Consider the following 26828-nt stretch of genomic DNA (forward strand, 5'->3'; position numbering starts at 1 on the left):
AATCTAGGCTGCAATGAGAACATTATCCATCAAAATATCATGAAAGGAGCAAAACGTAACAAGAGATATTGAAGCAAACAGCTATCCAACACTATTGTTTGAAGAAATAATGGTCCCACTATTCCAATGGAAAATGAAGGCTTTACAGTCTTTACAAAACATAAAAAACTGATTCTTTAGATGCACAGCTCTAGCACTGCAGATTATATTGGTGTGAAATTTACTCAGAATAGCAATATGTCCAATTTTAAAAATGTAATCATTCTGTGATGAAACTGGTCTAGAGATAATCAAACTTTTTCCACATAAAAGCAGCCAAAAAGTTGATATCCAAAAGACTTACCTGAATTCTAGAATAAATTCATACTTTATACTGGCAGAGGTATTGCAGAACAACTTGATTAAGTTTGATAAAATAATTCAAAGACCTAGTTAACAAAATTCCACACTTAGCCAATGAAAAATTAAATGGCCTATTTTCAACCAAATACTAAGATGTGTCATAGTCCAAGCTGGAAGTTCACATTCCATCAGCAATTATTTGGAAGCCCGAGAGAAAGGTGAAGACCCTATACTTTGTGTAATTCTAGTATAACAGTCATAACAAGGCAAACAGTGAGACTGAGAGATTTAAAAGTACTGAAAGATATCGAGGAGCATCACAGTGAGTTTAGGATAAGCCCATGCAAAATGAATGTCAAGATAATGTAGAGGCACACTGGAGTATCAGTGGGCAACAGCTGACTGAAAAACCGGAGTGGCTACACAAAACAACAAACTGATAAATATGCTACATGGTGAAAAGTGGAATCCCATAAAGTGCATTTCATTTGAATGCCAAGACTTGGGATTCTTTTATCAAAAGTAAAAGAACATTTAATAGCTGAACTAAACTAAACATAAGCTAAACAATGTCAGGAAGCAATCTTTATTTAAGAATTCTTTACTGCTGAGAAGAATCTATGCCCAATCTGCAAACAAATTATGCAGGAAATTTAACTGAGCAGAGGAAAATATTTCACGTATTCGGCAATTGTAATAATTCAGTCAAAAAGCCAACATTGAAAGCCAAAACAAAATCCTAAACAGGATAGAAGAAAACTATAAATATTACTGGATATCACTTTCAACCAACCAATCATTACAGCCAAGGTAGAAATCTTCACAATTATAGAATGATTACAGCATAGAAGGCGACATTTAGCACATCATTACTCTCTCAGAGCAACTCAGCTAGTCACACTACCCTGCCTTTTCCCTATAGCCCTGAATCTTTTTTCTCTTCACCTTATTCAATTCCCTTTTGAAAGCTACGATGGATCACTATAAATAATTTTCAAGCTTGATCTTGAGCCTAGCTATTGGTATCTTTATCAAACAATTGTTCAATGTTAATGCCCATGACAATTAAATATTAATTTATTACATTACCCTGTTAATTGTTTAAAATCTGTGTGTTTATTTGCTTTAGTAAACTCAAATGAACCAGGAAATGCATCAAATGATGAATGAGTAGCATGGCAAACAGATGTCATTTAGTCATGTGTTGGTAATCCTATTATGTGGGTTAACACCAAACTGTGGTATTTGGAAACCCTCTGACCTATGACACTTGCACTTGGCATGGCCTCTCGCGAGAATCACAAAGAATTAGATAGAGGACTCATTTAATGGAATATAAACAGGGGAGACACGGTGGCACAGTGGTTAGCATTGCTACCTCGCAGCGTCAGGGACCCGGTTTCGATTCCCGGCTTGGGTCACTGTCTGTGCGGAGTCTGTACATTCTCCCCATGTCTGCTTGAGTTTCCTTCGGGTGCTCCGGTTTCTTCCCACAGTCCAAAAGACATACTGGTTAGGTGCATTGACCGTGCTAAATTCTCCCTCAGTGTCCCTGAACAAGGTGCTGGAGTTGGCGGTTTGGGGATTTTCATAGAAATTTCATTGCAGTGCTAAGTTAAGCCGACTTGTGACACTAATAAAATTTAAAAATATCTAGTCGCATCTGTGTAGAAACAAGGCTAACGTTTGAAGTCAGTGATCTTTTTGCCTGAATTGCTGAGTATTTCCAGCATTTACTATTTGTATTTCAGATTTCAGCACCTATAATACATTGCTTCATTTAATGGAATTGTGTTTGAATCTATTCAAATCATCTTATCAATGCTACTGTTGGAATGGTAAAGGATATCAATCAACTGTAGCGCCGAAGCCATTTTGGAAAAAAAATCATGGGGTGAGGGCATTTCTAGCAAAGCCAGCACTTGTTGCCCAACCCTAATTGTCCTTGAGAAGATGATGATGAGCCGCCGCCTTAAACTGCTGTAGGTCATCTAGTGCAGGTAAACCCACAGTTGTGGGCAGAAAGTTTCAGGATTCTGATCCCAGGACAGTGAAGAAGAGATATAGTTCTCAAGGCATGATGGTGTAGGGCTTGTTGGGGATTTTACATGCATCTGTTGGCCTTAATCTGATGTTACTGAACGCTCCTGATAATGAGCATTGAAGTCTGCTACCCATGGTACATTCTGTGTACCTTCAGTGCTTCCTTGAAATGGTGGTAAACATGGATTGATTCATCAAGTGGGGAAAGATGGTAAGCTTTTGACCTGATGCAATGAGACTTTGCGAGATCTGCAACCAATGTTGAGCACTCAGGGCAACTCCATCCCAACATGTATACCACTGTGTCGCACTCCACCTTTGTTGGGTCTGTCCTACTAGTTATTAATTAACTTAGCCCTCTGTGGTTTTACAATATGTCTTCACATCTTTCACTGCCATCAAATTAATACAAAACTTCCATTTTTCTAATAGTTATAGTGATGTACAACTGAAACTTCCTGAAGCAAAAGAACACTGAACTTAAGTAAAGTTAACAAGTTAAACATTGGTGCTGATTGCAAAATCCAGACTGACAGCCAGGGCAACCATAGTGACGTAGTTTCAATGGGACATGTTTCATTTCCTGCCTAGCCCCAAGCTGCATGGTGCTGGATGATACAGTTCTTAACTTCACTGAAGTTAAATCGGAATCAGCTCTGAAGAGGTGTCAAAATGAATCGATACCTGAGAGTCTTCTGATTTGCTCAAACGTGAGCCAGAATGTCATTGACCATGGCGCCTGAAACAGATATTAAAACCTAGTTCACACACAAAACACACCAACATTAAAAAGATGTATTTTAAATGTTATATAAACATTTACCATTCTTGTCCAGGTTGGCAGAAATCCTTTATACAACGACATGAACCCTTCTCTCTTGATAGTCTTCATCAGACAATCGATTGTGGATGTGTATTGTAAACCCCTAGTAGCAAGGAATGAACAAAAATTGAGATATGTTGGAATAAATTAACAACTAAAAATTCAACTTTTAAAAAAAGTTTCTGCACAAAGTCTTTTAGACTTACTGCAATGTGCAATGAGATAAAGGCAGATTCATCTGAGGTGCAAAGTCATAGCTGCCTACTCTACGCAACAATTTAATTTCACAAAATAAAATTTGAAGTGCTTAAGATGAAAAATTCAATTTTAAAGAATGTGTTTTTCGAGTTTCTGTGCCATGATATAAAGATTCTGTTTCCGGAATCTGCCAATTCTGAAACACGTGACCAATTTGTCGTGTAGATGGTTTTACTACTATCAAAGCAGCCAGCTTTCAAAATAAATGCATAATTTTGTTCCTCTTTTGCCCATACGTTTAGTTATAATGACCAGGCCCAAATCAAATTAAGGGATTTGGGTATTTTCTTTTCATTTTGTTATGTACAACAAAATGTTATATTTAATAAGGACATATTTTAAAAATAGTCCAAGCAACATCCTGCGTCATCAAAACAGAAACATTTAAAAATTGCAGCTGCTACTTGAATGAGGTGGATTGGTCATACGTTATTGAGTGTGCAATAAGGAGGATATTATGTTGTGGCACAGGCACGTGTATAATTAATGGAAAATTTCAATCAGGAATGCGTCAACTTTGAAAAGCATTAAAACAGTAGTAAAAAATATATTCCAGCAATATGCCAAAGACTAAATTTTGATAATGATGCAATTGTTTCATCACCAATCTGATCTCTTTGTAATGACATTTCCAGCATTGATTAAATGGAGCACTTGGTTTTCAGTGTAACAAAGACACTTGCGTCTGAAAAGGGGCTTTCTACATGGCTACAGGTTAGACACATCTTTATACACTGTAAACAATTGTACTATAGTGAAGTGTCCATATTCTCATCACAAACTCTCATTGGGAGTATTCATAAAATAAGTTAAATTTATGATTTCTTATATCACTTTACTCTTGGACTACTTCCTATAATCACTCTAACCATCTTGTTGTGAGGTGCACTATTTACATTCCACTCCCCCACCATGCCCCCCCAAAAAAGTCCAACAGAAGAGGGACACTTTTACCTTAATATTAACTGAATTTATTGCACTTGCCTTCCTTGTTTATCTCGTGTCTGATTCATAATTCTGCTTTTAATGACATCAGCAGGAGTTCCCAAGGTAGCAGCAACTAGACCTGCGCAAATGCTGAGCAAAAGTTGTTCTTTAAAAATAGTACCAAAGTGTTAATTCATAACAAAGCAAACTAAAAAGATGCATCTTCAGTGTAGCTTGAACTAAAAAGGATTATTATATTGTGTCATTCCTCACTGATGTGACATTACCCTTCAAATGTCCCAGTTTTTTCTGTCTCTCCTCGGCTATACTTTGCTGTGGCCACAAAAGGTGTGAGTGGGTGACTTTCTCCCAAGTCTCAGTCTACATGTCATTTGACCAGCTCAAGAAGAGCTTTTTGTTCCTGACCTCAAAGCCCTGCATCACAGAAGCTTCTGTTTCCATTTGCCACAGCCCTATAACAAAGTTGCTGTGATTAGGAGCTCATTGGAGTGGAATATCTGAATCTAACTGACTGGCCCATTAGAATGTGAGCGCATTTGATGCATGACTGTACCCACTATTTTACACCATTCTGATGATTACTGGTAATGCGTATGTACTGAGATAGAGAAGAAACGAGAGAGAATTATTATTTTTTCATGGTCTTCCAAATTGATATACACCAGCTCATCTTGAAACTATAATGGGTCTTGTATTTGGACAAAGATATTTTCTTTGAAATATGTGAACTTTAAAATCCTGACTTATTTGACTGAAGCCCATTAGTAAAGAAAATTAGTTGCACAGTTTTCCTTTATTCCTTTGGGTTGTAAAACCTGAATTTCTACAAACCAGAAGTTACACAGAACCCAAAAACAAGAATAAGATTCCACATTCACTAATTTTTAAAATTAATTTGTGGGATGTGGGTGTTGCTGGTTAGGTCAGCATTTATTGCCCATCCCTAGTTGCCCTTGAGAAGGTGGTGGCGAGCTGTCTGCCTGAACCGCTCCACTCCGAGGTATTGGCACTGTTGCTGTTGGGGGAAGAGATCCAGGATTTTGACCCAATGACAATGAAAGACTGGTGATACATTTCCAAGTCAGGGTGGTGAGTGGCTTGGAGAGGAAGTTCCAAGTGGTGGTATTCCCATGAATCTGCTGCCCTTGTCCTTCCAGATGTTAGTGATCGTGGGTTTGGAAGGTGCTGTCTAAGGAACCTTGGTGAGTTCCTGCATTGCATCTTGTAGATGGTAAACACTACTACTAATGTTTGTCAGTGGAGGAGGGATTGAATGTTTGTGGGTGGGGTGCTAGTCAAGCGGGCTGCTTTGTCTTGGATGGTGTCCAGCTTCTTGAGTGTTGTTCGAGCTGCACTCATTCAGGTTAGTGCAAGTATTCCATCACATTCCTAACTTGAGCCTTGTAGATGATGGACAAGTTTTGCAGAGTCAGGAGGTGAGTGACTCACCACAGGATTCCTAGCCTCTGACCTACTCTGGTAGCCACAGTATTTATATGGCTAGTTCAGTTGAGCTTCTGGTCAATGGTAACACCCAGGATGTTGATAGTGGGGATTCAGTGATTGTAATGCCCTTGAATGTCAAGGGACGATGATTAGATTCTCTTTTGTTAAAGATGGTCATTGCATTGCCCTTAGTGTCCTGAGATGCGTAGATTAGTGGGTAAATATGTAGGGATATGGGGGTAGGGCTTGTGGTCGGTGCAGACTCGATGGGCCGAATGGCCTCTTTCTGTGCTGTAGGGTTTCTATAATTATGATTTCTATGATTTGTGTGGCATGAATGTTCCTTGCCACTTGTCAGCCCAAGCCTGAATATTGTACAGGTCTTGTTACATTTGGATATAGACAGCTTCCGTATCTGAGAAGCAGCGAATGATGCTGAACATTGTGCAGTCGTCAGTGAAAATCTCTACTTCAGACCTAATGATGGAAAGTAGGTCATTAATGAAGCATCTGAAAATGTTTGGGCCTAGGACAACACCCTGAGGAAATCCTGCCGTGATGTTCTGGAACTGCAACAATCACAACCACTTCCTTTCATGTTTGATATAACTCCAACCAGTGGCAAGGTTCCCCCGATTCCCACTGATTTTGCTAGGGCTTCTTTATGTCACAGTGGGTCAAATGCTGCTTTGATGTCAAAGGCTGAGTGATCCTGGCAGAACCCAAACTGAACATAAGTGAGCAGGTTATTGCTAAGCAAGTGCTGCTTGATAACACTCTTGATGACTCCTTCCATCACTTTACTGTGATAAAGAGTAGACTGATGGGTCAGTAATTGGCCAGGTCGATTTGTCCTGCTTTTTATGCACAGGACATATCTGGGCAATTTTCCACATTGCCGGGTAGATGCCAGTGTTGTAGCTGTGCTGGAACAGCTTGGCTAGGGGCATGGCAAGTTCTGGAGCACAAGTTTTCAGTACTACTGTCGGAATATTGTCAGGGCACATAGTCTTTACGGTATCCAGTGCCTTCAACTTTTCTTGGTTTCGTGGAGTGAATCAAATTGGCTGGGGACCTCTGGAAGAAACAGCGATGGATCATCCACTTGGCATTTCTGTCTGAAGATTGTGAATGTTTCAGCCTTGATTTTTGCAGTGATATGCTGGGCTCCTCCATCATTGAGAATGGAGATATTGGTGGAGCGTCCTCCTCCAGGGAATTGTTTAATAGTCCACCACCATTCAGGGCTGGATGTGGCAGGACTGCAGAACTTAGATTTGATTCATTTGGTTGTGGAATCGCTTAGCACTGTTGATCATTTGCTGCTTATGCTGTTTGATGCGACATAGTCCTGTACTGTAGCTACACCAGGTTGGCACCTCATGTTTTGGTATGCTTGGTGCTGCTCTTGGCATGCTCTCCTGCACTCTTCATTGAGTTCTCCCTTGTATGATGGCAGCACCGTAGAACACAATCAACATTACATTTGACTACCTGTCACTGGCTTGATTTGGGCTCCCACACCATCGAAAATAAATTACTGTAAAGCTTATTTAAACTGTTTTGTTCCAGATTGGAAACATTTCAGACTTGGTGGCCGAAATGGGATTTGTGAAAAAAGTACCAATTCTAAAGGCTTTATAACTTGAAACCCACCCAAGGTATCTGGTCAACACCAAGAAAGAAAATCAAGGAGCATTGTTTTTGTTGAGTAAACGCAAGTGGGTGTACCTGTTGCAATGAAAATGTAACAATATTACGTGTCAGAGTTTAAAATTTCCCCATTGACAAAATACCTTCCACAAATTTTAAACTCAAATTCTTTTGATCCTTTCTTTTCAGGGCTCACTCAATATTTAGACTTTTTCTTATCACTGCTCTGATTACCCCTTACGGAATAACAGCTTGCAAATTATTAAAAAACAATCTCTGAGTTAGTTTTAGAATCAGGGTAACGTCTTCATTGAAGGGGAATTTTTAGTCAGAGAGGGGAGATTTTGTACGAGGGTCAGTCAGGAGAAGATACATGTATTTCATGACACAGCTGGCAAAGGAATATATGGTCATTGCAGAGAAGTGAAACAGTGGTAGTAACATGACAACAGCTTCAGTATGGTAAACGGGGAAAAATATTGTGGGGAAACAGTAATGCCTGAAGGGAGAGCAACTGTCTTTGACTTGGCTGGGCGGATTCCTGCTGGATGAGATGTAACAGTATGGAAAGGGAAGCGGCATCAAAAATCATAATAAATGTAACGATTTTAATCAGGCAACTGAGGTTGGCCTGCTTGAATATGAACTCCCTAATTAAGGGCCAAATTGATGGCCCAATCAGGAAGCCCCATGCTCTGTACTGAAACAGGAGTGTCATAAGTGTATAAGGAGTGTATGAGATTTTGATGGGTATAGAGTGAATGCAAGCAGGCTTTTTCCGCTGAGGCTAGGAGGGAAAAAAACCAGAGGGCATGGGTTAAGGGTGAAAGGAGAAAAGTTTAAAGGGAAAATTAGGGGGGGCTTCTTCACGCAGAGAGTGGTGAGAGTGTGGAATGAGCTGCCGGATAAAGTGGTAAATGCGGGGTCACTTTTAACATTTAAGAAAAACTTGGACGGGTTCATGGATGAGAGGAGTGTGGAGGGATATGGTCCAAGTGCAGGTCAGTGGGACTAGGCATAAAATGGTTCGGCACAGACAAGAAGGGCCAAAAGGCCTATTTCTGAGCTGTAATTTTCTATGGTTCTATGGTTCCTCTGGCACTCCAGATGTAGACTGCATACTGAGAGCACTCTGTATCATGTTGTTGGATCTTGTCAATAAAGGAATTTTGGTGAAGGGACTTCCACCTCCGAGGACTTATTATAATAAACAACAAGGGAGAAAATATATTTGCACTGATTAAGGAAAATACTGGTCTGCGTGATGGTGAAAAAGCAGCAAGACTGGATCAAATGTGCAAGTTTTGTGATAGTCATTTGACGGGACACCTTAGAAATCTTTTGAGTACCATTTCTTGATGGTCTACAATATAATCTGAATTGAAAAATAGTACAGCACCCCAAACCAACCCTACGTTAGATTTCCAATTCTGCCAGAAGGTGATCAACCTGAAACGTTAACTCTGTTTCTCTCTCACAGATGCTGCCTGACCTGCTGAATATTTCCAGCATTATGTTATTATTTCAGATTTCCAGAATCTGAAATAAAAACAGAATTTTGCTTTTGTATTGGATTTCCACACGTATCTTGTGTAATGGTGTATATGATGGGACAATTCCTTGAACCAAATTAAACTGGCATATAAGTAAAAATTGTAGAGTAGCTAAAAGGCTTGAATGACAGAGGGCTGGCATTAGGATTTTCACAACTTATATTTTCATCTTTCTCCAGTAATCAATCATACATAAGAATCCATCACAAATAATGCTGATGCCAAATGACTACAGTACTTATGGGAAAAATATACAGTGCTGCAGGGCTCTAATTCAAGATACCTGAAAGAGACCAACAACTAGTGTATATCAGTATAACTGAATAAAAGAGATGCTTCGGAGAAAGTTGGTACCTTGATAAGCCATGGCATAAACTGTTGTCCTTCAGAGTGGTGTTCCGCAGTAAGAATTGTTTCACTGTATCATAGGTAGTTAGGTCTAACAACAAAACCATTATTAATAAGGTCCAAAAATTGAAATGCAAAATTAATGTACAAATCTATAATGGAACAAGAAATACCTAATATAATGGAGACAGTGCACGATTTTGTAGAAGGCAAGTCTTTGTTTACTGTTTAATGACATGGTCTTGATGAAAAAGTACACAGTATCTATCAAACTGATTCTATCTACATACATTTTTTATATGTTTAAAGGGACTGTTTTGAAGTTCAGCTTTTTTTCTACAGGCAGTCAGTATGTCTGGAAGGAATACAGGTCGGATGCTGGGAAAGTAGTATAATTACTAATTTTAGCCATGTAGTGTTTACTTAGGAGAGAGCTAAAGGACTTTAGTTTACAAAATGAAAATGTCCCTTTGGGCTTTTGATTAAAGGAATGGAAGGTGAGTTTAGATTAACAGGGTCATGCGATGATATGACTAATGGGAGGAGCTAGGTATGTAGCAGAGAGAAAACAGCTTTTTGAGTTCTGGCTGGGATTTGCTTAAAGACAGGTCTGCAAGCTGCTGTCTCCACAAATTGTCTCTGAAAGCTTTAAGTTGGAGTTATAGTTAAACTATGTTATTAAATAAAGTTTGCTTTACTATAAAATAGCCCTAATTTGTCAGTGGAATTACTCCTGGAATGAAGCATGCTATCTTCACATTTATGCCAAAATAGAAAAATTGTTGGGGTCTAGTCTGACTTCCTAATATAATTTCAGATTCTGGTACAGGCAGCAATTTCATAAATGTCAAAATTCATGACTACATACTTGTATATGAGATGACAATTAAAGCAAGGCAAGGCTGTTCTGACTCCTAAAATAAGATGTAATAAAACATTTCTACTTAAAATATTTTTCTCCTTTGCTGACATGAAGCTGATGGCGATTCATGCTGGGATATAGTTACATTGTCACTGAGCTATCATCCTTATACATGTGCTTAGTCCACGAATATTGCAGATCATTGAATTGTGGATCAGTGACTGACACCCAACTCTGTCCTTGTCCAATGTCTGTATATATGCATTTCTCAACAGGGATCACAACAATGATCAGAAGCAGAAATACAAGCTAATTTTTCTTTTTCAACCTATGCAATAATTGAGGCCAAATGCTGCCACTACACACAAACAGATAAACTACCTCAGAACAGAGAATTCATTGATGTGTTTGGCTCGTGTCATTGTGGGCAACAGCAGAATTCTTCCATCTTTATAAGATGATGGACATGCAGCAAATGTCTTGGCGATGGATAATTTCAGATGGTGCACTGCCATATATGAAATGGTTATCAAGCTCGTGTCACACCCCACTTTGTTGTTCCCCAATGAGGCAACCAAAATTGACTCCCAAGTAGTCATAGAATAATAGAAAAGTGCAGAACATAAGAACATAAGAAATAGGAGCAGGAGTAGGCCATCTAGCCCCTCGAGCCTGCCCCGCCATTCAATAAGATCATGGCTGATCTGAAGTGGATAGGTTCCACTTACCCGCCTGATCCCCATAACCCCTAATTCCCTTACCGATCAGGAATCCATCTATCCGTGATTGAAACATATTCAACGAGGTAGCCTCCACCACTTCAATGGGCAGAGAATTCCAGAGATTCACCACCCTCTGAGAGAAGTAGTTCCTCCTCAACTCTGTCCTAAACTGACCCCCCTTTATTTTGAGGCTGTGCCCTCTAGTTCTAGCTTCCTTTCTACGTGGAAAGAATCTCTCCACCTCTACCCTGTCCAGCCCCTTCATTATCTTATAGGTCTCTATAAGATCCCCCCTCAGCCTTCTAAATTCCAACGAGTACAAACCCAATCTGCTCAGTCTCTCCTCATAATCAACACCCCTCATCTCTGGTATCAACCTGGTGAACCTTCTCTGCACTCCCTCCAAGGCCAATATATCCTTCCGCAAATAAGGGGACCAATACTGCACACAGTATTCCAGCTGCGGCCTCACCAATGCCCTGTACAGATGCAGCAAGACATCTCTGCTTTTATATTCTATCCCCCTTGCGATATAGGCCAACATCCCATTTGCCTTCTTAATCACCTGTTGCACCTGCAGACTGGGTTTTTGCGTCTCATGCACAAGGACCCCCAGGTCCCTTTGCACAGTAGCATGTTGTAATTTTTTTCCATTTAGATAATAATCCAATTTGCTATTATTTCCTCCAAAGTGAATAACCTCGCATTTGTCAACGTTATACTCCATCTGCCAAATCCTCGCCCATTCACTCAGCCTGTCCAAATCTCTCTGCAGACCTTCTACGCCCTCCACATGATTCACTTTTCCACTTATCTTTGTGTCGTCTGCAAACTTTGTTACCCTACACTCAGTCCCCTCCTCCAGATCGTCTATATAAATGGTAAATCGTTGAGGCCCCAGTACCGATCCCTGCGGCACGCCACTAGTTACCATCTGCCAACCAGAAAAGCACCCATTTATTCTGACTCTCTGCTTCCTGTCGGATAGGCAATCCCCAATCCACGCTAACACAGAAGAGGCCATTCGATCCATCGAGTCTGCACCAACTCTCTGAAGAGTACCTTACCCAACTCTTCTCCCTCACCCTATCCCGTAACCCCACACATTTCCCATGGCTCACCCATCTAACCTACAGATCTTGGGACACTAATGAGCAATTTAGCATGGCCAATCCACCTAACCTGCACATCTTTGGATTGTGAGAGGAAACCCGGTGCACCCGGAGGAAACCCACTCAGACACGGGGAGAATGTGCAACTCCACTCAAAAAGTCACCCAAGGCTGGAATTGAACCCGGGGACCCTGGCGCTGTGAGGCATCAGTGCTAACTACTGTGCCACTGTGTCACCACATTTAATAGTCATTAATCTATCTGTAGCGATCTATTTTGTATTCATCAAACAATAAATTGCCATGGACAGGAGCAAGCAGAATCTGAATGACTGATCATTTGATTCAAAGGGGAAGCAAAAAGGTTCAAGGTCAAATGATCGGGGTCAAATGTGCCTATCATGATGCCCTAACTAAACTAAAAAAAACCTTCTGCCCTTACTTGGTCCGTATCCCTCTATTCCCTTCCTATTCATGTACCCATTCAGATGCCTTATAAATGTTGCTAATGTGCCTGCTTCCACCACCGCCTCGGGCAGCGCATTCCAGGCACCCACCACTCTCTGCATGAAAACGTCCCCCGCACATCGCCCTTAAACTTTCCCCCTCTCATCTTGAACCTGTGCCCCCTTGTAATTGACACTTCCATCCTTGGAAAAAGCCTCTGACTACCCACCGTCTATGCCTCTCATAATTTTGTAGACTTCTATCAGGTCTCCCCTCAGCCTCTGTCTTTCCAGTGAAACAATCGTAGTTTATTCAACCTCTCCTCATAGCCAACACCCTCAAAACCAGGCAATATCCTGGTGAACCTTCTTTGCACTCTCTCTAAAGCTTCCACATCCTTCTGGTAGTGTGGTGACCAGAACTGCAGGCAATACTCTGAATGCGGCCTAACCAAGGTTTTATATAGCTGCAACATGATTTCCCAACTCTTGTACTCAATGCCCAGGCTGATGAAGGCAAGCATGCCATATGCCTTCTTAATCATCTTGGCCACCTGTGCTGCCACTTTTACAGAACTGTGGGCCTGCACACCCAGATCCCTCTGTATGTTAATGTTCCTAAGGGTTCTGTCATTTACAGTATAATTCACACCTAAATTTGATCCTCTAAAACGAACCACCACGCATTTGTCTGAATTAAACTCCATTTGCCATTTCTGTGCCCAAGTCTCCAATCTATCTATATCCTGTTGCATCCTCTGACAATCTCTGTCACTATCAGCAACTCTGCAAATCTTCGTGTCATCCGCAAACTTAATCAGACCACTCACATTTTCCTCCAGATCATTCATATATACAACAAACAACAGAGGTCGCAGCACTGATCCCTGCATAACACCACCAACTACAGATCTCCATTCTGAAAAATACCCTTCCACCACTACTCTGTCTTCTATAACCAAGATGTGGAGATGCCGGCGTTGGACAGGGGTAAACACAGTAAGAAGTTTAACAACTTCTAGTTCACGGTATGTACCGTGTACCACCAACGTTGTCTACCTGATACGCTGCAAGAAAGGATGTCCCGAGGCATGGTACATTGGGGAAACTATGCAGACGCTGCGACAACGGATGAATGAACACCGCTCGACAATCACCAGGCAAGACTGTTCTCTTCCTGTTGGGGAGCACTTCAGCGGTCACGGGCATTCGGCCTCTGATATTCGGGTAAGCGTTCTCCAAGGCGGCCTTCGCGACACACGACAGCGCAGAGTCGCTGAGCAGAAACTGATAGCCAAGTTCCGCACACACAAGGACGGCCTCAACCGGGATATTGGGTTTATGTCACACTATTTGTAACTCCCACAGTTGCGTGGACCTGCAGAGTTTCACTGGCTGTCTTGTCTGGAGACAATACACATCTTTTTAGCCTGTCTTGATGCTCTCTCCACTCCCATTGTTTTGTTTCTTAAAGACTGGATTAGTTGTAAGTATTCGCATTCCAACCATTATTCATGTAAATTGAGTCTGTGTCTTTATAAGTTCTGTTTGTGAACAGAATTCCCACTCACCTGAAGAAGGGGCTCAGAGCCTCGAAAGCTTGTGTGGCTTTTGCTACCAAATAAACCTGTTGGACTTTAACCTGGTGTTGTTAAACTTCTTTCTATAACCAAGCCAGTTCTGTATACATCCAACAGCCCTCCCCGAATCTCATGTGATTTTAGTTTTTGTACCAGTCTGCCATGTGGGACCTTGTCAAACGCCTTTCTAAAGTCATTATAAACTATATTCACAGCCCTTCCCTCATCAATTATCTTTGTCAACTCTCCAAAAAATTGAATCAAGATGGTGAGACATGACCTTCCCTGTACAAAACCATGCTGCCTGTCACTAACTAGTCCATTTTCTTCCAAATGTGCATATATCCTCTCTCTCAGTATCTTCTCCAAAGGTTTCCCCACCAGTGAAGTAAGGCTCACCGGTCTATTATTTCCTGGATTATCCCTGCTTCCTTTCTTAAACAAGGGAACAACAATGGCTTTTCTCCAGTTCTCTGGAATTTTCCCTTTGGTGAAAGAGGATGGGAAGATATCTGTCAAGGCCCAGCTATTTCTTCCCTTGCCTCCCACAGTAACCTGGGACAGATCCTACCCAGCCCCAGGAACTTGTCTACTTTAATGCAACTTAGGATACCCAACACTTCCTTCTTCGATATATTCACATTCTCCAGAGCGTTCAGAAACCTATCCCTGACCTCAACATCCATCATGTCCTACTCTTTGGTGAATGCTGATGCAAAGTACTCATTAAGGATCTTACCCACTTCCTGTAGCTCCACACATAACTTCTCTCCATTGTCCTTGAGTGGGCCTAGTCTTTCTCTTGCTCCTAATATATGCATATAAAGCCTTGGGATTCACCTTGATCCTGTTTTCTAAGGACATTTCATGTCCCCTGTTTGCCCTCCTAATTGCACGTTTTAGTTCCTTCCTACTTTCACTATATTCCTGAAGGGCTTTGCCAGTTTTTAGATGCCTAGGCCTATCGTCTGTTTCCTTTTGACTAAGCTTACAATTTCCCTTGACATCCATGGTTCCCGAATCCTGCCATTTCTATCCTTCATTTTTGCAGGAACATGCCTGTCCTACACTTCAATCAACTGGCCTTTAAAAGCCTCCCACATGCCAGACGTGGATTTGCCCTCAAATAGCCATTCCCAATCTACATTCCCTAGTTCCTGTCTAATATGGATATAATTGGTCTTTGTCCAACTAAGCATCCTCACCCTCACTCTCACTGGAGGGGTTCTTCAGCTACCCACAGTATAGTCGAGGTGCCTGAGTCGACTTCTCCCAAAATCCTCCTCTGCCTCTTGTTACTAAGTCAATATGCTGCCCACGTCATAAAATGGTTGATGTTGCAGTCGGGTGGGAGTGAGCAGCCTGATTGTTTTTACTTTTCAAAGGGGAAAGGAAGACAGTCTTCAATTCTCAGGGGCTGCCCTTTGCAGACTGGGGGGAAGCCCCTCTCTAAGACAGTACGCCCTCTACTCACCTACAGCTTTAAACTCAGCACCCACAATCACCCCCCCCCCTCCACCACCAAACTCTCCCTGCCTAACACCCCAAAAGTACCTATTTGCAAAGATCCATTGGGCCTTCCACTGTTTCCTAGTTGCTGTTCTGGCACCCGCTAATGTTCTCTTGGTGCTGCCAAGACTGAAAGACTGATGGGGTTGTCGTCCAATCCGAATGGATGGCAGCTTCCAAGGGCAGTACTTCCTCCCCAGTGAGGAGATGAAGTCCCACTGCCTCTATTTACCTCCCCCTCCCCCCCTTCCCCAGTGCAGTATGGCTGTGGGGCAGATTGGCAAAGAGTCGACTCCAGGGAAGGCAAGCTATCTGCCCTCCATCTCTACACTTCCAACTTTATTAACATTGACTTTGAGAGATATCTTTAGGCTTCATGTTTATTATTATAATATGGAAGGCAAAAAAAAAAATCCACATCTTAGGTTACCTCCCAGGCTCACTAACGCAGCTCTCTGTACATTTGGTATCCATCCAGCCCAAAGACCACGGATGCCACCTTCCGACACGATTTTCACAAACGCGTGGATGATTCCATGGACTCTGAAAACAAGATAATACATCAGTACGATCTGCACACGCACATAAAACCACCATGTTATTGTGCGTGTATGCCACGCACGCAAATGATTTCTATTGAGCTATTTAGGAAAGTAATGCATCGCGTCCCAAAAACTGTATTCTGAACATAAAGTTACTGTGCAATCAGCCAGTACACAACACACTAAGTGAGAGGTTCTGTCAGTGGCTATGCCAAGAAATAATCATAGCCCGCCAGTATCAGATATCAAGAGGCCTCAAATGTCTGGACTGTGAATGGACATGCCGCCGCCTATAGACAATCCTGGAGCATTAAATTCCAAAGACAGGTTTGTATTCCTGAGTACAGAAGACTGAGTGCTGATTTCAATGAAGTGATTCACATTGAGTAGGATGTGTTTACAGAAACTGTTTTCTCTGGTTGCGGGGGTATCAAGAATGGGGGGAGCATCACTTTAAATTTAGAACTATGTTCGTTAGGGTAAAAGTATGGAGCTCAGCTGGGTAAATGGAGTTGAGGTAGAGACTAACTATGATCTATGTGAATGGCAGAGCAGGGTTGAGGGACTGCATGGTCTATTCTTGTTATACAATAAGACATGGGAGCAGAAGTAGGCCAATCGGCCCATCGAGTCTGCTCTGCCATTCAATGAGATCATGACTGATCTGATAGGATAATCCTCAGCTCCACTTTCCCACTTTATCAACGTAACCCTTGATTCCCTTATTGACTAAAAATCCGTCTATCTCAGCCTTGAACATACTTAATGAATCAGCCTCTACAGCTCGCTGCAATAAAGAATTACACATTCACTCTCCTGAGAGAAGAAGTTCCCCTTCACCTCTGTCTTAAATGGACAATCTCTGTTCTCATGCCCTGAACTATAGGACCCCTGTTTAAAAGTTATTTTCCAAAACTCACAAATTCAGATCAAAAATCATAAATACACAGGTGAGAAATGTGTCTTACCTGGGTGGTTTTCCTTCAAGCCTTCTCTTCCCCTCCATTTGCATCTGGATTTTCACCAGATCTGTTGGGCTGGCAAAAAACTGACCAAGAGCTCCACCCAGCATTCCTCCTATCACAGCTTTCCTGCCCAGAAAAGGACAAAACATAATATTGTCTTTAATAGTCTTGATGTTTAAATTATTTTTTACTTGCATCCCTTCCTTGAGGATTTAGTTTCCTTCCTTCATCATCCAGGCAAGCTTAAGCTGAGGTTTATCATACCACAAAGGATGTCAACAATCAATAAGATATTTTAAAAAGTCACCATCTGATGAGAAAGAAACAGCGTTAACATTTTGTGTTGATGATTTTTCATCAGGGCAGCAATCAATTAACCTGAAACTTGCTGGTTGCAGAGTGGAACACAGTTTTTGGTTCTCATTTTTAATGCCCCAACCACCAAAATATAATGGACGATTGAAGTGGTCTGGCTGAAAAGTGACAAAACTCATCGAAACAAAAGATCAGCAGCCAGCCATATTGCATCCATATGGTCAGCTGTGTATCTGTTAGCTTTGTAAACAGATATACTTTTCTCATCCCCTTTTAGTTCTAGTGTTAGTTCTCTCTCTCCTCAGGTACCTCCTTAGGGCATGGTAATGTAGGGCATGGTATCGTGCCCTACGAGGGCACTGGTGGCCATAGACTTCCATGTGTTGTTCCATGGTTATGGTTGGCAAGGCACTGCAGTGGTTAGCCGTTGCAGTTTGCAGCTTCTGGCTGACCAGAGACTCCCCTACTGTTACCGTCTGCTGTAGGTGTAAAGAAAGGGCTTACAGGTTGATGGTCAATCTGTTTGGCCACGTTATGAACACACCTTCCATTACCATCAAGTTCTGGAGTTGGACTTGCACCTGGAGATTCTGGTTGAGGCAGGGTCCCTATCAATGCATCGCAAGACACTGCCTTGCTAAACTACCTCCTCCGAAGATAAAACCTCACTGCAAAGTCTGATAATGGCACTGCAATCAGCAAGCAGGAAAAATGATTTAAAATTAAAAATAAGGTGAATTTATATAATGCCTTTCACAATATCAGGGTGCCCCAAAGTGCTTTACAGCCAATCAAATACTTTAGGTATTTAGTCACTGTTGTAATGTTGGAAACAAGGCAGACATTATGTGCATAGTAAACTCCCACAAATAACAATGTGTTAATGAATAGATTTATAAATTTAGGTTGGGCAGATTAAGTTGTTTTTTCCCTATCCCACATCTGAAATAGCCACTTTATTTTTATATAATCACAATAGAAGCAGGCAGTTCACCTCCCTCTGAGGAAGCACGTTTTAACTCATCCCTCTCCCCCACCCCCCTGCCCTGAGCCACATCATCAGGGACAAATGAATCCAATATTTGTATTACTGGACTAAGTTATCTTTACCATTTACTTTAATCTTCTCGCCTCCTCCCTTCACACCACTATATTTTTCTTGTTAATTTATCTACATTGTTTTCACTTTAAAGTTTTTCAAAGTCTTTTGTTGCAAAGTTTCAATCTCAGTAGCCTCAAATGTTCATTTATGGAATAGCTATTTTAGGCCACTAACAGTGGCAAGGAAATCAGTCCGCCAGAAGTTTTGCAATTACTGGCCCAAATTTTGCCGTAGCAGGGCACAATGAAAAGCATAAAATTATTATTATTTCCTTCTTCTTTATAAATTAAAGTTTAACTTACAAAGAAGGAGGAAATAATAATTTTATGCTTTTCATTCAGCCCTGCTATGGCAAAATTTGGGCCAGTAATTGTAAAACTTTTCGCGGACTGATTTCCTTGCTACTGTTAGTGGTCTGAACTTCTAACATCTGTGTAAACAGTCGATACTTTTAAAGAATTTTAATATATAGACACATAAACCAAATCTGTACATCGACAGAATGGATTACAGGTTTGTACTAAACTTGCACTTACCACAGTGGGAAACAGCCATCTTCATCCTTGCAAAGTACAGAATCACGAAGTTTTTCATAGGTAACTATCCTTATTCCAGAATACACTAGTACATGCCATACAAAAAATAAAAGGTATCAGTGTACGTTAAGTTTATGTTCAGAATACAAACAATAAAGGGAAAGTGAAATGATCTGCTTTTTGCTTTCTGCACTCTGAGCCATTTTTTAAAAAAGCCACCATAAACTATCCATCCTCAGTTGTCCTTCTCAGGATTACACATCTCTTGCCATTAAGAAGAAGGTAGATGGCTTGCTGTCAAGCCTCCATTTATTTTCAATTAGCAATTATAAAGATACAAAATAGAGATTCCCTTATTTCTCCCAATAGGAGATGTCTGGCCTGCACTTGACACTACCCCATGGCACTGCAACCAGGATCTGAATTTCAACCAAAGTGGAATTGGAATCTGCAAACCTATATTCAGCGGCAACACACTTAAGCAACTTGATTTGCTGTGCCACCATGGTTGCATAATGGGTTGGATCTTAAATTTCACCAGTGCAAATTCAGTTTCAATTGCTCACAGAATTTTTATCTTCAGTTAAATAATCTTTCTTGTTTATGATGGGCAGGATAATGAAAAACATTTATGGTAGCATTCTAAACAAAGGTATTAAGTAAAATAAATAATACATTTTAAATAGCACAATCTTCAATGAAAAATATGCAACAGAATAAGACAACTTATGTCAAAATCTTTCAATAGTGCCAAAATATCACTGGTATACACTATTCTCTCACCCAATGAAACCGGAGGCCCGTGACCAGCGGTGTGCCTCAGGGATCAGTGCTGGGTCCACTGTTATTTGTCATTTATATTAATGATTTGGATGAGAATATAGGAGGCATGGTTAGTAAGTTTGCAGATGACACCAAGATTGGTGGCATAGTGGACAGCGAAGAAAGTTATCTCCAATTGCAACGGGATCTTGATCAATTAGGCCAGTGGGCTGACGAATGGCAGATGGAGTTTAATTTAGACAAATGCGAGGTGATGCATTTTAGTAGATTGAACCAGTGCAGGACTTACTCAGTTAATGGCAGGGCGTTGGGGAGAGTTACAGAACAAAGAGATCTAGGGGTACATGTTCATAGCTCCTTGAAAGTGGAGTTACAGGTGGACAGAGTGGTGAAGAAGGCATTCAGCATGCTTGGTTTCATCGGTCAGAACATTGAATACAGGAGTTGGGACGTCTTGTTGAAGTTGTACAAGACATTGGTAAGGCCACACTTGGGATACTGTGTGCAATTCTGGTCACCCTATTATAGAAAGGATATTATTAAACTAGAAAGAGTGCAGAAAAGATTTACTAGGATGCTACCGGGACTTGATGGATTGAGTTATAAGGAGAGGCTGAATAGACTGGGACTTTTTTCTCTGGAGCGAAGGAGGCTGCGGGGTGACCTTATAGAGGTTTATAAAATAATGAGGGGCATAGACAAGGTAGATCGTCAATATATTTTCCCAAAGGTAGGGGAGTCTAAAACTAGAGGGCATAGGTTTAAGGTGAGAGGGGAGAGATACAAAAGTGTCCAGAGGGGCAGTTTTTTCATAGAGAGTGGTGAGTGTCTGGAACAAGCTGCCAGAGGTAGTAGTAGAGGTGGGTACAATTTTATCTTTTAAAAAGCATTTAGATAGTTACATGGGTACAATGGGTATAGAGGATATGGGCCAAATGCAAGCAATTGGCTTAGCTTAAGGGTTTTTTAAAAAAAAGGGCAGCATGGACAAGTTGGGCCGAAGGGCCTGTTTCCATGCTGTAAACCTCTATGACTCAATGATTGAAGATGACATTTCTTTACAAACATATCTTAAAATTAGGTCAATATAATTTATCACATACACGCCCTACTTCCTTCAGTACTGAATGTACAAATTTCACCACAAATACTGAAAAATATATAATTTGTAGCCCCAGGAAATTAGTCCAAACGGATTTGTGGTGTTAATTTGGCAATGTATTGTAGACCAGCGATTCTTTTTTTGAATTTCTTTAGAAAATGTACTCTTGCTCAATTTTAGAGGCATAGTATATTTTTATTTAAATAAAGTCAATGTCATTATGGGCTGTGGTACGGTATAGTCGATGTCTACTATTCTGAATCTCACATCTACTGCAAAGGTGCAAAGGCCAAGACTTTCTCTATTGGCAGGAAGTTAATTTAGCTGTTCCTGCGAGAGAACTTTAGAATTGTTGAGAAGCTTTAAACTATATTCTCCCCTCCCTGGGCCAGATGGTTTGTCAGGTGTTGTAGCAATGCATGTACAAACAATGTCTAGCAAATGCAATCAGCCAGCATGTTGATAGGAATGAGTTACTCAGTCCCAACTGCAACCTTGATGGAGTACCAGGAATGTTCCTCCACATTGCAGCGAAAAGTTCAAGAAAAGAATGAGACTTAAAACATTTCTTTCCAAGTTACTGTTTATGTGAAAAGATAATTAAAAGTAAAAGCACCTTTCACACCATAAATATATGTAGATACAGTGGAAATACATTTAGACGCTTTCCTTCCCAAATTAAAGGTCAGGCTACATTCCGCAATTGAGCAGACTGTACATGATTTTTAGAAGGAATAGTCTTGGTCAGGCAAATACATTTAGTTCCACACTTATATTCTAAGACATGCTATTTTGTTTGAGAGATTCTTACAAGCAGAATTGGTGTAGTAGAGAAATTATTACCAATAGCTATGGGTCAGAAGGTTGTGGGTTCAAGAGAAATGAGATGATCTCCATTCAGAGAGATGAGGGTACAAATCTAGTCTGATACTCCATTCCAGTACTAATGGAGTTTTGGAGGGTCAAAGATGGCATTTTTCAGATGAGAACTCAAACCAAGGCCGCATCTGCTCTCTCAGGTGGATGTACTTCCTATCGCATTATTCAAAGAGAAGGGGAGTTTTCCCTGGCGGTCCTGAGCATATTGAGGCCTCAATCAACATAACTAAAGTAAATAATTTGGTCATTATCATATTTCTGCATGGGAGTGCCTGCTCTGTGCAAACTGGCTGTCATGTTTCCTACATTACAACAATGTCTACACATCAAAAGTACTTCATTAGCTGTAAATCCTTTTGGAACGTCCTGACACAATGAAATTTGATCCAAAAATGCAAGTATTTATTTTTTATTACTTGGTTGAAGTTGCACCTTCTTTAAAATATAGACTTCTAAATTGGAATTTACAAAGCCATTAAATTTCTGCTCGTCTTGGCCTGAGCATAATACACAATGATTCTGTATTTTATATTTATAGGCTCATTAGTACATTATTAATATGCAAGATTAAAAATCATCTGTGATGTTATCAATGTTTTCTTTTGGATACTGACAAGGACTCTGTGTCCATCTGATTGTAGGAACATCACACAGGAACTGTGTTTGAAATCAAATTTTAAATTTGAAAACTGGTACTTTCTCAAAAAAAAACAGGGACTTTTGTCTGAACTGTGTGGTCCCAGGGCAATTTTGTACAATATTGGAGTCCTAGTGTTCACGCATCTTTTCTCAGTTATTTATGCTACTATCATTTCTCGATTCCTGCCAAATATTCAGAATTCTGCTTTACCAAATTGTCATATTGACTAAACCAGAATGATTCTAAGACAGGAAAGCTGACTTTCGAAAAGAAACTTAGGCTCATCATATTCTACTGCCACAAGTAGAGCAGAAATGAATATCCTACTTTTATAAAAATCCAAGTTCATATTCTAATTTTATACATAATACAAGAAATTTTGGCATTCAATAATTGGGAGCTCATGTGGCAAAACAGTGAAATAATAATTTTTACTTAGGGAATGATCATGCATTAAGAAATAAAAAGGTTGCACTGAATCTAGTCAGATAATCACCTATATGTCTGCAGATGGCAGGAGTAACACCCTGCCAGAGTTTAAACAGGCCCTCTTCTTTCACTATTCCAACTGCTGTCTGGATCATCCCTCTATAGGGCTTTGCTGCTTGACCACCTATAAATTGTCGAGGGCCTGCTTCTCCTTGAATCTGAAGTCTTGTCTTGGTCAAATCAAGTGGAAATGTCACTAAGAACAAAGAAATAAATTTCAAACCAGTCAATTATGGGTCACGGAAGCAGCAAAGCAAATAAATTGAAATTCAGCTTTTAATGTTTTTGTTAACATCTATAAAATGTAACCCTGGAATGACATGCCCCATACATATTTTGCATTCACCCTATTAGAAATCAAATGAACAACTGATCTTCTCTGTGTCTCATGAAGGTCTTGGAATTCTGCAGCATCTTAACCTCAGTTTTCCCTCAGAAACATTACATGGTATTAGACAGTTATAACCACCCGAGCAAACTGAGGATGTGTCTTGGACATGCTCTCCTTCCCTTCTTGATGGGGACAGGAGGATAACAATCTTAATCATAGTTATAAAAATTGCCACCGCCTTAATGTGAAATTTGCATGATCATAAATCCTAACACTACTCAACTTAAAACTATGTATCATTGATAGAAACTAAAACTCTCCGAAAATGCAGATTATATTTCCTAGGGAAAAAGAAATTACCTCATAGTCACATTCAACAACTCTGGTACTAAAATCAGATGTACTTGCTTTAGTTAAATGTCAAAAAAATCAATCTGACCTCGGCAATGAGATAAATTCAAATCAGCAGAAAAAACTTCCAAACAATACCAGTTTTTGGAATATAATGCATTGTTATATATTTGCTTCTGTGACAACACTTCAAAAGTAATCCATTAATTGTGAAATGCTTTTAACACATCAGGAGTACATAGAACCCACACTATTTAAATGCAAGTTCTTCTTTTGACAGTAACAACTTGTATTTATATAGCACCTTTAACATAATTTGTACATGTAAATCTCTGGGACTGGGACACTGTCCTTGCCCTTATTGGTATTGCAAGTGAGAAGCTACAGATCACAATAAGAATGTCTGGGATGTACCACAAACATTGAATTGTCCACAGCAAACATGTTCTTTTTAAGATAAAGCAATTGTTAAGGCGTGTGAGTTTTCAAAGTCTCCTTGGCGTCTCACCTCTATTTCTGCCATATTTTTCCAGAGTTATATTACAGTATTGTATTCATCATCTGCCCTTTTGACTTGAGTCTTCTTGCAACCAATATTTAACTCCACAGAGCTTCTGGAACCTCAGCCCATATTCCTGAAAATCTGCTTACTCTCTCCATACTTGTTCTTGGTTATGGATCACAGTGTTTGATTTGCATTTTTAATTGGTTCTCCACATTGACAAGTCTTGTTATTTCTGGGCTTCAAATTTGGCTGGAATTTTACTGCCCACCCACCACAGAAATCAAAGCGGGCGAGGGGTGAACAATGGAAAGGTCTGTTGACCTCTGGTGGGATTTTAAGGTTTCGGGACAAGCAGGGCCGTAAATTCCCACCTAAGAGTTTTCCTATAGCAATTCTATTTATACTTAAATCACTCATTTTTTGCTTGCTTTGCATTTGTGAGCATTTTTATTTGATATGTCTGCCCACTTGTATCTAAATCTTAGAATCTTAGAATCCCTACAGCACAGAAAGAGGCCATTCGGTCCATCGAGTCTGCACCGACCACAATCCCACCTAGGCCCTATCCCTATATCCTTACATATTTACCCACTAATCCCTCTAACCTATGCATCCCAGGACACTAAGGGCAATTTTGACATGGCCAATCAACCTAACCCACACATCTTTGGACTGTGGGAGGAAACCGGAGCACCCGGAGGAAACCCACGCAGACACAAGGAGAATGTGCAAACTCCACACAGACAGTGACCCAAGCCGGGAATTGAACCCAGGTCCCTGGAGCTGTAAAGCAGCAGTGCTAACCACTGTGCTACCGTGCATAAAACTTTATGCAAATCACTATTTTCATCCTTTTCCTCTCCCACTCTCTGTATGATTCAGCACTTATATAAGTTTACAACTGGTTGTTGAATCAAGCTCACTACTATAGTTAATAGAAGGGCTACAGGCAGTGGTCTCTCTACTTTAATTCTGTTCCTTGCTCCGATTTCGGTTTCTTGGATATTTTTTAGCCAAGCTATCAAATCCTGTGTTTTATTCTACATTCTCAATTAGCTTTACTAGAAATATCTTCCCTAAAACCTTATCAAGAGGCTGATTCCAAAAATATATAAATATATCCCAGCTCACTGCACGTTTTCAAATATATTAGGCGTGTTGAGCAGAATATAAATCTATGCTGGCAATTTCTCAGGTAAGTACAGTTCTCCTTCAAGTTTATTTCTTAGATAGCTTTCTATCGACTTTTGATGGTAGATTAATGGGCCTATGTGTGCCCAGGACAGACAAGGAAGTATACTTGCTTCCTTCCAACCTGCTGAACTTCTCCACTACCCAATGACTGACATGCGATTACCAAATGCTGCACAGAACTCCCTTCCCCCCTGGATTTGAGTGGCGTCTCTGTGATTCATTCAAGCCAATGGGTTTGTTGCATTTGTTGGGTCAGTCAAGCTGACGGTGTTGGATTGTTGATGAAAACATACTATTTGAGCACCAATTAAATAAAATGAAAGGACAAAATGAGCACCTATTTCTGCCACAGCAGCGGCGCAAGCCGTCAGCACGAACTTGGCTGGCAGAGAGCTTAAGTCCCGGGCAGGGCGCTGCTTGACCTCTTCGCTCATTGCAACCGCAGCGGAGTGGACCCGACACAGCAGCAACCTGAAAATAACTTAAAACAGGGAGGTTATCTTCAAAACGCAGAACTGACTGCAGCAGCATAGCAAACCCTGCAATTCCATCACTCACAAAAAATAAAACCTCATCGGTGACTGACAATCACCGTCTCAGATAAAACGAAACCACAACACATGTGGCCGATTCAGAGCTGCCTCCCAGCCCGCAGTGCAGTGTATCTGCTGCCTCTCCCAGACTGCAGGCTCTGGGCGAAGCAGCAGCGAGGTCACCTTGTTAAGGTCTCCCACAGCAGCCAGTGCTGCTGGAGAAACCCTGAAACAACCGCAATGAGACTGGGTAGGGGGACAAACAAAACAGCAGCTAACCTCTCTCTTTGCAAATCGGAAACTCTGAGGTTTATGTTACATTTGCAGTATTATTAGTGAAGAGCTAGGAACTATTTGTTATGTGAATATGTATTCCCGGGTGCCATATTCACTGCCGCACTGCAGTCAGTCCCTTCTTAAATTCTATTAAGGGTGTGGGTGTTGTTGGTGTAGGCTAGCATTTGCTACCTAGATTCCTTAATTGCTGTCAGCATCCCCCCCTCCCCTCTTAGGATTTTGATCCCACAACAGTGAAGGAATGGCAATCCAGGTCAGGATGGTGGGTAACTTGTTAGGAAACTTGCAGGTCATAGAATCCCTACAGTGCAGCCATTCAACCCACCGAGTCTGCATCGACCACAATCCCACCCAGGCCCTATTCCCATAACCCCACACATTTACCCTGCTAATCCCCGACACTAGGGTCAATTTAGCATAGCCAATCAACCTAACCCGCACATCATGATGTTCCCATGCATAGTCTGCCTTTGTTATGGGATTAGAGGGTGCAGTTGAATGAGGCTTGATGAGTTGCTGCAGTGCATCTGCACACAATACTACCACTATGTGGGCTGCTTTGTCCTGGATGGTGTACAGCCCCTTGAGTGTTGTTGGAGCCACACTCATCGAGACAAGTG

General features: G+C 40.9%; 1 protein-coding gene across 3 annotated transcripts; it reads right to left on the minus strand.

Annotated features, from left to right (window-relative positions):
• Positions 1–913: 913 nt before the first annotated feature.
• Positions 914–26075, minus strand: slc25a27 (solute carrier family 25 member 27). 3 transcript variants are annotated; one of them, XM_078212891.1, is made up of 10 exons: positions 25937–26075; positions 25716–25859; positions 23005–23193; positions 19105–19189; positions 17155–17277; positions 16075–16187; positions 9421–9505; positions 4451–4543; positions 3209–3311; positions 914–3124 (listed from the first exon to the last, which is right to left on the minus strand). In XM_078212891.1, exons 2-10 carry the CDS (start codon positions 25810–25812, stop codon positions 3053–3055), a joined length of 960 nt encoding a protein of 319 aa, XP_078069017.1. In that variant the 5' UTR covers positions 25813–25859; positions 25937–26075; the 3' UTR covers positions 914–3052. The 3 variants fall into 3 exon arrangements, with proteins under 3 accessions (XP_078069017.1, XP_078069018.1, XP_078069019.1); XM_078212892.1 differs by having other exon boundaries at positions 916–3124; positions 25949–26018; XM_078212893.1 differs by lacking the exon at positions 4451–4543 and having other exon boundaries at positions 916–3124; positions 25949–26062.
• Between the last annotated feature and the right edge of the window lie 753 nt (positions 26076–26828).

This window comes from Mustelus asterias, chromosome 5 (assembly GCF_964213995.1).
Source record: "Mustelus asterias chromosome 5, sMusAst1.hap1.1, whole genome shotgun sequence".
Taxonomy (NCBI): Eukaryota; Metazoa; Chordata; class Chondrichthyes; order Carcharhiniformes; family Triakidae; genus Mustelus; species Mustelus asterias.

What these genes read in the sequence shown, in the direction of transcription:
- slc25a27 (XM_078212891.1), bottom strand. Translation starts at nt 25,812, where the DNA reads ATGAGCGAAGAGGTCAAGCAGCGCCCTGCCCGGGACTTAAGCTCTCTG. An exon ending in TGCCATCTGCAGACATATAG is followed by an intron (nt 19,190 to 23,004) that starts GTGATTATCTGA and finishes GGCATGTACTAG; the next exon opens with TGTATTCTGGAATAAGGATA. An exon ending in GATGGCTGTTTCCCACTGTG is followed by an intron (nt 17,278 to 19,104) that starts GTAAGTGCAAGT and finishes TTTTCTGGGCAG; the next exon opens with GAAAGCTGTGATAGGAGGAA.